Here is a 13,954-nt window from a genome sequence, read left to right as displayed (position 1 = left end):
AGGAACGTTTTTTCTGTGCGTTGGAAAATCGCTCAGCGACTCGGCCTATGGACTCGGGATCTGTCGCTGACTGTCAAAAGCAGGAATCCAGCGACGGGTTCCGTCTTTTGAAACTGAGCACGCGCTGAAGACTTTTCCGGCAGGGAAATCTCTCTCGCTCCCTCTTTTTACTATTGATGCTGCCTCTGCAGCATCAATAGTAAAAAGATGTAATGTTAAAAATGATAAAAAAAATCGTGATATTCTTGCCTTCCGGCATCCCCCACAGCCTTCGCGATGCTGCCGGCAGCTCCGGTTCCCAGTGATGCTTAGCGAAATGACCTGATGTCCTAGCGGTCTCGTGAGACCACTACGACATCTCAGGTCATTGCCTTGCTATGCATCACTGGGAACTGAGCATCGGGAAGACCGTGGGACGCCGGAAGGTAAGAATATCATGATTTTTTATTTATTTATTTTTTACTATTTTTAGCATGGGTTGTGTTGTGTATGCGTTTTCGCAGCGAAAAACTGCGGCAAAGACGCATACACAACGTGCGCACATAGCATTCTAGGATGCACTGGAACCATCAAAAAAACGGCTCCAGTGCATCCTTTTTTTTTTTTTTTTTTACAATCGGCACATGATCCGTGTTTTCAACATTTTGACAGATTGTGACCGATTGTAAAAAATGGAAGTGTTCAAGAGGCTTAATCTGCTGCATGTCAGTTCTTTCAGCATATTTACCCATTGAAATGAAAGGGGACAAAAGCACATTAAAAATGTTTAATTAACACAGCGATTTTCTTCCAATACTGATTTTTGCAGCAGAAAAATCTGCTACAAATACTAAGCGTGTACTCTTACCTTTAGGAGATTGCATATCTTAGCTGCACAAGAGGCAACTTGAGAATTTCTTTAAAAATAAGCTATTAACACTTTTATTTTTGAAAGCCCTTTTATTTTGTAGCATTTTTTTCTGCAGGTGCTTTAAAGCTTTGGCACAGTGCTGTGTCCCTGAAAAACTATATTGTGCTTTTTTTTTTTTCTTTTTTTTTTTTTTATACTGAATCTGCCAAGTTTTTGTTCTCTTCTCAGTTTTACCCAGAAGAATTTTTGATCTTTTGTACTTTATTTCATTCTATTTTTTCAGTGCATTGAGGTTATGGGAGATGGATGCTTAAATAATGAACATTTTGAAGAACTTGGAGGCATACTGAAAAGCAAACTAGAAGAGCACTTTAAAAACCAAGAACTAAGACAAGGTATTGCTCTAAAATTATTAATTTACAAAATTTTACCCTAAAACGTGCAACCATTGTGACATATAAATGTATCTCCTTGCATGATTATTTTAGATGCCCACAGAACGGAGCAGTTATTTTAGGTTTTTTAAATTGTTGTAAACGTCATGTTAAGAGGTTTTTAACTGGTACTGTTCTCTATGTATATAATGTAGGTTACTATATAAACAGTTTAAGTATGTTCTGGGGAGAAAGAATTAAGAATTGTTTTTTTTTGTTTTTTTTTTTAGTGAAAAGACAAGATGAAGACTATGATGAACAAGTTGAAGAATCATTGCAAGATGAGGTACTTCTCAAATTTGCTATTAAACAGAACGTATTTTTCGCACTATAAGAGAATAATAACATAGTTTTTAAGGTTGAAGGAAGACTTCAAGTACATCTAGTTCAACCCATAGCCTTACCTAACATGCCCTAACATGTTGATCCAGAGGAAGGCAGAAAAAACACATGTAGCAAAGAGTAAGCTTCACATTGAGGAAAAAAATTCCTTCACGACTCCACATACGGCAATCAGACTAGTTCCCCGGATCAACACCCTAACAAGGAATCTAGGCATCCAGTCCCCTCCTAAATTTAAGTAATGAATCACTCATTACAACATCATATGGCAGAGAGTTCCATAGTCTCACTGCTCTTACAGTAAAGAATCCGCATCTGTTATTATGCTTAAACCTTCTTTCCTCCAGACGTAGAGGATGCCCCCTTGTCGCTGTCTCATGTCTATGATTAAAAAGATCATCAGAAAGGTCTTTGTACTGTCCCCTCATATATTTATACATTAACATAAGATCACCACTTAGCCTTTGTTTTTCCAAACTAAATAGCCCCAAGTGTAATAACCTATCTTAATATTGCAGACCCCCCCCCCCCAGTCCTCTAATAACCTTGGTCGCTCTTCTCTGCACCCGCTCCAGTTCAGCTATATCTGTCTTATACACTGGAGACCAGAACTGTACACAGTATTCTAAGTGTGGCCGAACTAGTGACTTGTAGAGAGATAAAATTATGTTCTCCTCATGAGCATCTATGCTTCTTTTAATGCATCCCATTATTTTATTTGCATTTGTAGCAGCTGCCTGACACTGGCCACTAAATGTGAGTTTGTCTCCCAGGTCTTTTTCATTGATGGTTTTGCCCAGAGTTTTAGAATTAAGCACATAGTTATACATCTTATTACTTCTACCCAAGTGCATGACCTTACATTTATCCCCATTAAAGCTCATTTGCCATTTATCAGCCCAAGCTTCTAGTTTACATAAATCATCCTGTAATATAAAATTGTCCTCCTCTATATTGATTACCCTGCAGAGTTTAGAGTCATCTGCAAATATTGAAATTCCACTCTGTATGCCCAGTACAAGATCATTAATAAATATGTTAAAAAGAAGAGGGCCCAATACTGACCCCCTTACACATATTTTCCCCATTATTCTCATTTTATGTATCAACCTTTTGTGTGGCACCGTATCAAAAGCTTTTGAAAAGTCCGTATACACTACGTCAACTGGGTTCCCTTGGTCCAGTCCAGAACGTACCTCTTCATAGAAATTGATCAGATTAGTCTGCCATGAACGGTCCCTAGTGAACCCGTGCTGATACTGGGTCATGAGGTTATTCCTCTTCAGATACTCCAGCATAGCATCCCTTAGAATGCCCTTCAGGATTTTACCCACAGTAAAGGTTAAGCTTACTGGCCTATAATTTCCGAGTTCAGTTTTTGTCCTCTTTTTGAATATTGGCACCACATTTGCTATACGCCAGTCCTGTGGTACAGACCCTGTTATTATGGACTCTTTAAAGATTAAAAATAATGGTCTATCAATGACTGTACTTAGTTCCTGCAGTACTCGGGGGTGTATCCCATCCGGGCCCGGAGATTTGTCAATTTTAGTGATTTTTAGACGCCGAAGTACTTCGTGCTGGGTTAAGCAGGTGACACTTAATGGGGAATTTTTGTTATCACTGATCGTATTGTCTGCCATGGAATTTTCTTGTGTAAATACTGATGAAAAAATGTAATTTAGCATATTGGCTTTTTCCTCATCCTCATCCACCATTTCACCCAGACATATTTTTAAGGGGGCCAACGCTATCATTTTTTAGTTTCTTACTATTTATGTAGTTATAGAATATTTTGGGATTATTTTTACTCTCCCTGGCAATGAGCCTCTGTCTCAATCTTTGCTGCCTTGATTTGCTTTTTACAGAATTTATCTAATTTTCTGTATTTAATGCCTCATCACTACCTACTTCCTTTAATTCTCTAAATGCTTTCTTTTTGTCACTTATTGCACCCCTTACAGCTCTATATAGCCATATTGGTTTCCTCCTATTCCTAATGTTTATTCCCATACGGTATATACTGTGCAGAGTTCCTATCCAGGATGCTAATAAACGTCTCCCATTTTCTTGGTGTATTTTTGTGACTCAGGATATCGTCCAAGTTAACTGCACTAAGATCATCTCTCATCCGTTGGAAATTTGCCCTCCTGAAGTTTAGTGTCCTTAAAACCCCTCTACTACACATCTTATTAAAGGATACATGAAAACTTATTTTGTGATCACTATTCCCCAAGTGACCCCCAACCCTTATATTTGATATGCGTTCTGTCCGGTTAATATTAGGTCTAGCAGTGCCCCCTTCTTGTTGAGTCCTGAACCAATTGTGAAAGCCACGTTTCAGATATCCCCACCATGTCATAATTATGCTCCAACACCATTAATTCTAATTCGTCCATTTTGTTGGCAAGGCTTCTGACATTAGTATACATACATTTGATGTATCTCTCTGCACCTCTATTCTTTCTTAAATTATTGATTAATCTAACCCCACCCCCCATGCCACCGCCACCCCCAACTTCCTTATTTGTGCCCAGGTCTCTATCTGCACTAACTTCCCCTCCTATAAATTTGAATTCCCTCCCCCCAATCCCTAGTTTAAACACTCCTCCAGCCTTCTAGCCATTTTCTCCCCCAACACAGCTGCACCCTCCCCATTGAGGTGCAGCCCGTCCCTAGCGTAGAGCCTGTAGCCAACTGAGAAGTCGGCCCAGTTCTGCAGGAACACAAATCCCTCCTTCCTACACCAATTCTTGAGCCACTTATTAACCTCCCTTATCTCCCGTTGCCTCTCTGGCGTGGCACGTGGTACAGGCAGTATTTCGGAAAATACCACGTTGGAGGTTTCGTCGTATAGTCTGGATGTACCGGCTCTGGTGGTGGTGTGAGGGAGCGGCATAGGGTCACAGGAGGCAGGCTGTGGCGGCTAACTCCTGTGCTCATTGCTAAAGAGAAATGAATATTCACTGCATTCCACGCCCATGGGTGTGTAGGGCAGTGAATATGCGGAATAAGAGTGCTATATAAGCAAAGCATAATAAATAGATTTCTCTTTAGTAGCATCCTGGTATGATTAACACCCATCCTGGTATGCATGGTCCCATCAGAAAACATTTAAAAAAAATTACACTTGCCTTCCTGTCTCTCCCTCCCTGCTTATTATTCCGATGGCATCAGCTGGTTTATGCTTGTAAGCAGCGCATGGCAGGGACGTCGGGTGCTGCTTACAAGCCGAAGGACAGCTGCCAGACTACTCACTGCTCTGCACGCCAGGACTATGTGCATGAAGTGCAGTGAGTATTCATTGCTATTTAGTAGTGAGCTCCCTGTCAGCCGCTGACTTCCTGCAGCTGCTGGCGGTCATGTGTGCCTGCTACTTAAGAGAAATGAATATTCACTGCATTCCACTCCCATGGGCGTGGAATGCAGGGAAGGGTACTTCATTTTGGGGACTGAATATCATTGCGTTTGCTCCTTATTTCTTGAGTAAAAATTGTTCTACTGACTTTGCATCTTATTCATTATTTAATTTAGGCCCTTTGTGTAAGCTAATTTTACTCTGGTCTCTATTTATTTTATGGGTGTGGTTTTGGTCATTCAGTTGTAGCCAAATTCATCACTGAAATGTTGCAAAATTTTTGCACAGATGCACATCAGTACCCTGATAAAGTACAAAATGTCTAATTTTTTTTTAAGTTGAAGACTGAAATGCAACATTTGAATGTTTATTGAAAGGATCTGGTCACCTTTTCAATAAAAAAAAAAAAAACACCACAGCATGTTTGAACTTGTGTCAAATCAATAAATACTGTGATTTTGAGTTTGGCGCAATATCTGCCATCACATAAAGAAAGACAAGGCAAAAAATAACAACCCTCCCTTTGCAATAGGACCTCGGGGACCAAGTCATCAAAACTTTTATCCCAGTATTCTAGCAGAAAAAGCTTTGAAAAGTCATAAGTCACTACACCACAAATATTATTCCTACTCTTAAATATGCAAATTCTCTTCAAAGAGCAAGAGGGATTACTCTGTTGCCTCATTGGGGGACACAGGACCATGGGTGTTATGCTGCTGTCCACTAGGAGGCGACACTATGCATAATCTGAAAAAGATTAACCGTGGCTCCTCCTCTGCAGTATACACCCCTGGACGGCGTCGGCCTTCTCCAGTTTTTGCTTAGTGTCGCATAGGAGGCACGTTTTTTTTTTTTTTACTCCCTTTTTTCTGACGGAATTACAGATGAAGAAAAGTGGGTCTCCTTCGAGACTCCCGGCATGGCTCCTTCCTCGGCCCCCTATTACGGGGTGCCCGATTGAAGTCGAGATGGCTATTCCCCATGTCGCTCCTTCCCCAGTCCCTCGGGTGCTGGTTCGAAGTCGAGACCCCCCGTCCTTCCCCAATTCCTTTTGGTTTCTAGGTTGAGGGCAAGGATAAAGCACCCTGATGGTGACAGCAGCACCCTCCCTAATCCCCCTCTGGGGGCATTAGGTTGAGACGACTCAGGTAGGGCTTGTACAGGCAGCACTCTCAGCTCCCAGCATGGGCCAGCACACTGCAGCTGCATCCAGGGACCCCAGCCCAGTTGCGGGCTCCGGTCGGGGCTGGGGGGAGTGCAGGCAGGCATTGGCACAATAGAGACACAGGGCTCCCTGCGCCCCTGTCTCAGCGGCAGCACCAACTCTATAGTGCCTCAGGGGGACCCCTCACAGGGCCCCCCTTCCGCTTATAGCCCCACCGCTATCCTGCCTTTAAATCCGGGGGGATCCGGTTCAGATCCGACCCCCTCTCGGACTTCCGTGCCGGCCTGGAGCCTTTCTGGGCATCAGGCATCTAATTTAGGCCACGGCTTCGGCCTAGCTGAAGCCGCCGCCTCCTCTCCGCCCCCGGATGACAAATTACACTCTACAGTGTCAGAGACAGAAAGGGCACGTTTTTACACAGCTCTGCTGCCCTTTTTCAGTTCTCCGCCCCCTTCTTCTCCTTCCTCTTCTCCTCGACGGCTATTTCCGCTGCAGGACAAGGATTAACCCTGCATCTCCCGGTCAGCAGGACCAGACCAGCCAGTCTCCGGGGGGCACAGGACTGTGGATCTTTGGCGCTGGACCTAGGGGCAAACTGGTGGGGTAAGATCAGAACTGGGTTTTTTTTTTTAACTCGGCTGTGAATCCACATTCCTATAAGCCTCCCTATAGGTTCCTCTGCATAGCCGCCCCTGTAGGGTCCTCTGCATAGCCAGCCCTTCTGCACTCTGTGCACTATGCCGGGCTCAAGGTCCAAGAGAAACAGGCAGGACTGCTATTATGCGTTCTGCACAGCTTGCAGGACTGCTCTCCCCAGTGGCAGCACGTACCCGCACTGCCAGGACTGCATCCAGTCAACTATCAGGGCCCCAAGATGCCCCTGCCAATGCTTCGGTGCCTAATGCCACGCCGTAATGGGTCACTCAGATGTCGCAATCTATGACGCAGTCTATAGATAACCTAACCTCCACATTGCTTCAGGCTCTGCAGAGTCATGCCTCGGCTATGACCGCTACCCAGCAAAGGGAGAGCTTGACTCAGGGACAGGACGACCCTGGCACATCCATGTCTACGTCAGGACGCAAGTGGACCCATAGGTCAAGTCCATCTGCGTCATCCCATAGCACACGGTCATCCCCTTCTATGGAGACACTGTAGTTCCAGGTCATCTAGACCGTCCCCTTCCAGGGGCAGACAATGCAGATCTCCGCAATCCCCGACCAGAGAAGGCCTCCGCCCCAGCTCACTCAGCAGGGGACGCCTCAGTGATACCCAGGATTTGGAAGGCATCTGTGACTCAGACAAGGAAACGGAGGAGTCCCTGATCCCAACCCCCCCCCCCCCCCCAGCAATACAGCGCTAGTTGAGGACATAATCTCTTCCATCCATCGGTTGCTGGACATTTCTGATCCGCCACCAGATTCCCCAAAACACAAGATTTCCTTTGAAGGAGCTCTGAAGCCGCCTAAAGTTTTCTCTAACCACCCAGAGTTTAAGGCGATCCTTAAAAAGCAGCTCTCACAACCTGAGAAATTCACTAATCGCAAATATCTGGAGGCAAGGTACCCCTTCCCACAGAAGGACACCAAGGAATGGACAGATCCACCCGAAGTGGACCCCCCAGTCTCTAGGCTAGCAGCACAGACCCTCCTTTCACTGCCAGATAGCTCAACCCTCAGGGACGCAGCAGACCGGAGGTAGAACGCATGGCTCGTTCAATAATCGAGGCTGCAGGGCCATCATTGCGTCCATCGAGAAGGGACAATATCTCGCCTCCTTAGACATACAAGACTCATACCTGCATATATCTTTTGCACCCACCCATCAGATTTCTCAGGTTCGCAATTGAACAGGACCACTACCAGTTCATGGCTCTCCCGTTCGGACTTGCCATGGCTCCCAGAGTGTTCACCAAAGTCATGGCAGCCACCATGGACGTCCTGCACTCCAGAGGCATAGTAGTTGTTCCATACCTGGACGATCTACTCATCATGGCTCCCACCTTCAAGGACTGCGAGCTCGGCGTCTCAATCACAATCGACACTGAGTCGCATGGGCTGGTTAGTCAACCTACAAAAGTCATCGCCAACCCCGAGTCAGTCTCTGACCTTCCTGGGAATGCTATTCAACACCTCCAGAGGTCTAGTGCTCCTTCGCAAGGACAAGGCACTGGCTCTCCACCTAGGAGTTCGCACCCTCCTCCGCAAACCCCCTCGATCTCCGGTTTGCCATGAGAGTCCTCGGCAGGATGGGTGCAGCAATAGAAGCGGTCCCATTTGCCCTGTTTCACCTCAGGTCTCTCCAACTAGCCATCCTCAAGTCCTGGGACAAGAACCATTTCTCTCTCGACAGGGAGTTCCGGCTAACGTCGTCAACCAGGAGGTCTGTGCACTGGTGGCTCAAGCCAACCTCGCTAGCAAAGGGGAAATCCTTTCTCACAGGTCAATGGAAGGTTCTGACCACCAATGCGAGCCTGACGGGTTGGGGTGCGGTGCACCTACACCACAGGGCAAGTGGTCCCCAGTGGAAGCGACCATGCCCATCAACATCCTGGAAATTCGTTCCATCCTCCTGGCATTGAGGGCCTTCCATCACTTACTGGCAGCCTCTCACATCAGAATACAGTCGGACAATGCCACGGCTGTGGCATATGTGAATCACAAAGGGGGGACCCGCAGTACCCAGGCGATGCGAGAAGTGTCACACATCCTCCACTGGGCGGAGGACACAGGATCGGTTCTCTCGGCGGTCCACATTCCGGGTGTGGACAACTGGGAAGCAGACTTTCTCAGCTGACAAGGAATAGACTTGAAAGAGTGGTCTCTCCATCCCGAAATTTTTCGCCAGATCTGCCATCGCTGGGGGACCCCGGATGTGGCATCCCACTTCAATGCCAAGGTCTCCAACTTCATGGCCAGAACACACGGTCTGCGGTCGCTCGGAGCAGACGCTCTGGTTCAGGACTGGACCCAGTTCCAGCTTCTGTACATTTTTCTACCTCTCCCCCTGATATCCAGAGTGGTGAGCAAGATCAAGCAAGAGGGAGTTCCAACCATCCTAATCGCACCGGACTGGCCCAGACGTACATGGTACGCCGACATCATACAACTTACAGCAGACGCCCCCTGGCGCCTCCCCGACCGCCCGGATGTTCTATCACAAGGCCTGTTCTACCAGCAGAACTCAGGGGTCCTCAATTTGATGGTGTGGCCTTTGAAACCTGGGTTCTAACCCAGGCAGGGCTCTCGCCGGACGTCATTACGACTATGATCAGGGCACGGAAGCCAGCTTCTGCCAAGATTTATTACCGTACCTGGAAAGCTTTCTTTACCTGGTGCGAATCTCGTGGCCAGACCCCATTCCCTTATTCCCTCCCCAAACTACTTGGTTTTCTCCAATCGGGTCTGGAGGCCAGGCTTGTCCCTGGGCTCGCTTAAGAGCCAGGTGTCAGCCCTCAGTGTTTTTTTTTTTTTTTTTCAAAGGCGCATTGCTATCAAGCTGCAAGTAAGGACATTTCTTCAGGGGGTTTCCTGATTGGTTCTCCCCTACAGACGACCACTAGAAACGTGGGACCTCAACCTGGTCTTGACAGCATTGCAGGAACCACCCTTTGAACCCCTTAAGGAGGTCCTGCTCCGCCTTCTATCCCAGAAGGTGGTTTTCCTGGTGGCAGTCACCTCGCTACGCAGGGTGTCTGAACTGACAGCATTCTCCTGCAGACGGCCCTTTCTGGCTTTTCACCAGGTCAAAGTAGTCCTCCATACGGTCCCATCCTTCCTTCCGAAGGTTGTGTCCAACTTCCACCTCAATGAGGAAATTTCTCTGCCTTCCCTTTGTCCGGTTCATAGAGTGGAGAAGGCTCTGCATACGCTTGACCTTGTCAGGGCATTGCGTATATATATGTCTCAGACTGCCCCCTTCCGGAAGTCTTATTCTCTTTTCCTCCTTCTGTAAGACGACCGCCAGGGTCTGCTGGCTTCCAAAGTTACCCTTGCCAGGTGGATCAAATCCACCATACAAGAGGCCTACCGCCTTAAAAATTCTCCCCTTCCGGCTGGTATTACGGCACACTCTACACGGGCGGTAGGGGCCTCCTGGGCCATTCGGCACCAGGCTTCGGCACAACAATTGTGTAAGGTGGCCACTTGGGCTAGCCTACATACGTTTAACTAAACACTACAGAGTTCATACCCAGTCCTCGGCGGACGCGAGCCTGGGTAGACTGGTTCTGCAGGCGGCGGTGCCCCAAGTTTAGGGGCCTGTCTGCACAATATTCGTCCATTGCTTCCCACCCAGGGACTGCTTTGGGACATCCCATGGTCCTGTGTCCCCCAATGAGGCGACAGAGTAAAGGAGATTTTTGTGTACTCACCGTAAAATCTTTCTCTTAGCCTCTAATTGGGGGACACGGCTCCCACCCTGTTGCCCTTTCCGGGCTGTTACTGTTGAGTTCTCATTTTGTTTTCTTGAGCTCGTACATAGTTGCCTTCTTATAGGCATGGTTATGTTATTCATGTTACTTTCCTCCTAATGCTTTTGCAAAAACCGGAGAAGGCTGACGCCGTCCAGGGGTGTATACTGCGGAGGAGGAGCCACGGTTAATCTTTTTTCAGATTGTGCATAGTGTCCCCTCCTAGTGGACAGCAGCATAACACCAATGGTCCTGTGTCCCCCAATTAGAGGCTAAGAGAGAGAGATTTTACGCTGAATACACACAAATCTCCTTTTAAAAGTGTAGTGCCACCTATTGGAAGCAGCGATCTTAAAGTCAATATCAGTCCTTCAACAAACCTTGCAATATGACTTGGGATAAAAGCCAAACCAGGATCTCAGTTTGCAGACACTGTGGTATTGCCCCTCGTCAGTTTGCAGACACTGTGGTATTGCCCCTCATCAGTGCAAAGTATTAAGATCTGATTTGGATAGGTAAGATGTTCTGGATGGACTGGGGTCTAGTTTGTCCTTGTGGAGAGTAACATGTCATGCCGGGCATGTCAGAGGGAGGAGACTTAAGCCATTTATTCTCCTCTGGGAAATTAAATATGCAAATTGATCTGGCTAGTAGAGGGGCTCTAGGCAAGAAGTAAAGGTACCTTCACACATAACGATATTGTTAACGATATCGTTGCTTTTTGTGACGTAGCAACGATATCGTTAATAAAATCGTTGTGTGACAGCGACCAACGATCAGGCCCCTGCTGGGAAATCGTTGGTCGCTGAAGAAAGTCCAGAACTTTATTTCGTCGCTGGACTTCCCGTGGACATCGCTGGATCGGCGTGTGTGACACCGATCCAGAGATGTCTTCACTGGTAACCAGGGTAAACATCGGGTAACTAAGCGCAGGGCCACGCTTAGTAACCCGATGTTTACCCTGGTTACCATCCTAAAAGTAAAAAAAACAAACACTACATACTTACCTAACGCTGTCTGTCCCCGGCGCTGTGCTCTGCACTCCTCCTGTACTGGCTGTGAGCGTCGGTCAGCCGGAAAGCAGAGCGGTGACGTCACCGCTCTGCTTTCCGGCCGCTGTGCTCACAGCCAGTACAGGAGGAGTGCAGAGCACAGCGCTGGAGGACAGACAGCGTTAGGTAAGTATGTACTGTTTGTTTTTTTTACTTTTAGGATGGTAACCAGGGTAAACATTGGGTTACTAAGCGCAGCCCTGCGCTTAGTTACCCGATGTTTACCCTGGTTACCGGCATCGTTGGTCGCTGGAGAGCTGTCTGTGTGACAGCTCTCCAGCGACCAAACAACGACGCTGCAGCGATCCGGATCGTTGTCGGTATCGCTGCAGCGTCGCTTAATGTGAAGGGGCCTTAAGATTTGTGGTGAGACGAACACAGAGGTGCACGCCACTCGACCAACTGTCCGGATTCATGAAGAAGCATGCTCTTCTGCATGAATGGGGGCCATCGGATTCCAGCGCATCAACAAGATTGGCGTGAACAAAATTGGTGTTGATGAATCAGGACCTTTGTGTCTTGCAGCTCTACTCTGTAAATGCTTGTTAACATAGTTGGATATTTTAACTCCTTGATATCCCGTCCTCTTATGGTTCTGTGCCATCAGCAGAAAGACCATAGCTGTAATACACACCTGTTGTGCCTTCACATGGCTGCATCAGAGGACTCATGGCATTTTAAACACATAGATCTTGCAATCAGTAAAGGAAGGGAAGCCATTTTTATGTGTCTATTGGTTAATTGCCTTATAGGCTCGCTCAGTGTTATGACTGACAAGACCATAAGGCTTTAAATTACTGTGTAAAGGGTTGATTGTTACTTGTAGGATCGCTACTTCCAACAGGTGGCACTATAGAGTTTAAGTCCTCTTTTTCTCAGAAGAGGCAATTTGCATATTATGTATTATAATGCACTGTGAATAGTGTTTGAAGAAAAAAAAAACACTGGGGTTAATTCATGTGATATATATTAACATTTTCATAATTGTTTGCTAATGTATCTTTGTTTCATGTCCACAGGATGACAACGACGTTTATATTCTAACTAAAGTCGCAGACATTTTGCACTCCATATTCAGTAGCTACAAAGAGAAGGTGCTTCCATGGTTTGAACAGTTACTGCCATTAATTGTTAACTTAATTGTAAGTTAATTCTGGATTCTTCTAGTTTTGTGTTATTTTGACAAATTATTATTGTAATGTTGCCAGTTAAATGTCATTTTCATTATCATTTTGAAGATGACTAGGACAGGTGTCGGTAGAAGAGATGTCACCGACTCCACTCACCACCTGACATGGAAAGTGTGCAGAGCCAGAATAACCCTTTACATTATATCTTCTTAACCATTGTTACAGATCTATTCCTCATGTTGGATTAAACAAGATTAATAGAAAATGTTGCCCTAAAGGTACCGTCACACTTAGCGACGCTGCAGCGATACCGACAACGATCCGGATCGCTGCAGCGTCGCTGGAGAGCTGTCACACAGACAGCTCTCCAGCGACCAACGATGCCGGTAACCAGGGTAAACATTGGGTAACTAAGCGCAGGGCCGCGCTTAGTAACCCGATGTTTACCCTGGTTACCATCCTAAAAGTAAAAAAAAACAAACACTACATACTTACCTACCGCTGGCTGTCCTCCAGCGCTGTGCTCTGCACTCCTCCTGTACTGTCTGTGTGAGCACAGCGGCCGGAAAGCAGAGCGGGGACGTCACCGCTCTGCTTTCCGGCTGACCGACGCTCACAGCCAGTACAGGAGGAGAGCAGAGCGCCGGGGACAGACAGCGGTAGGTAAGTATGTAGTTTGTTTTTTTTACTTTTAGGATGGTAACCAGGGTAAACATCGGGTTACTAAGCGCGGCCCTGCGCTTAGTTACCCGATGTTTACCCTGGTTACCAGTGAAGACATCGCTGAATCGGTGTCACACACGCCGATTCAGCGATGTCTGCGGGGAGTCCAGCGACCAAATAAAGTTCTGGACTTTCTTCCCCGACCAGCGACAGCACAGCAGGGGCCTGATCGCTGCTGCCTGTCACACTGGACGATATCGCTAGCGAGGACGCTGCAACGTCACGGATCGCTAGCGATATCGTCTAGTGTGACGGTACCTTAAGTAGTTTGGAGGGTAAAAAGCACATATAGTGCCTGGTCCTTCAAAGCTTTTATGCCTGTATTCTGGCGTGGAAAAATGTCAATATTTTTGCACAGCTCGAGGCTTTGCTATAATTTTGTGGCTTTGTATTCTTATGACATTTTTGTCTAGCTCTGACAAAAAGGCAAAGCTGGGGCATGGCAACCGCCACTTCTCAAATTCATGAGCTGCAGCATTCACTACGCTG

The 13,954-nt window shown here is 46.7% G+C and overlaps 1 protein-coding gene across 1 annotated transcript in view; it reads left to right on the top strand.

The window, feature by feature from the left end:
* Positions 1-13,954, top strand: part of IPO5 (importin 5) — a 105,813-nt gene that overhangs the window by 87,523 nt on the left and 4,336 nt on the right. The window contains exons 20-22 of the mRNA XM_069758008.1: positions 1,134-1,245; positions 1,515-1,570; positions 12,632-12,754. Of these exons, the coding sequence (XP_069614109.1) occupies positions 1,134-1,245; positions 1,515-1,570; positions 12,632-12,754 (291 nt within the window). The remainder of the gene's footprint in view (positions 1-1,133; positions 1,246-1,514; positions 1,571-12,631; positions 12,755-13,954) is intronic.

This window comes from Ranitomeya imitator, chromosome 3, assembly GCF_032444005.1.
Source record: "Ranitomeya imitator isolate aRanImi1 chromosome 3, aRanImi1.pri, whole genome shotgun sequence".
NCBI lineage: Eukaryota > Metazoa > Chordata > Amphibia > Anura > Dendrobatidae > Ranitomeya > Ranitomeya imitator.
This window is presented reverse-complemented; position numbering and strand designations above follow the sequence as displayed.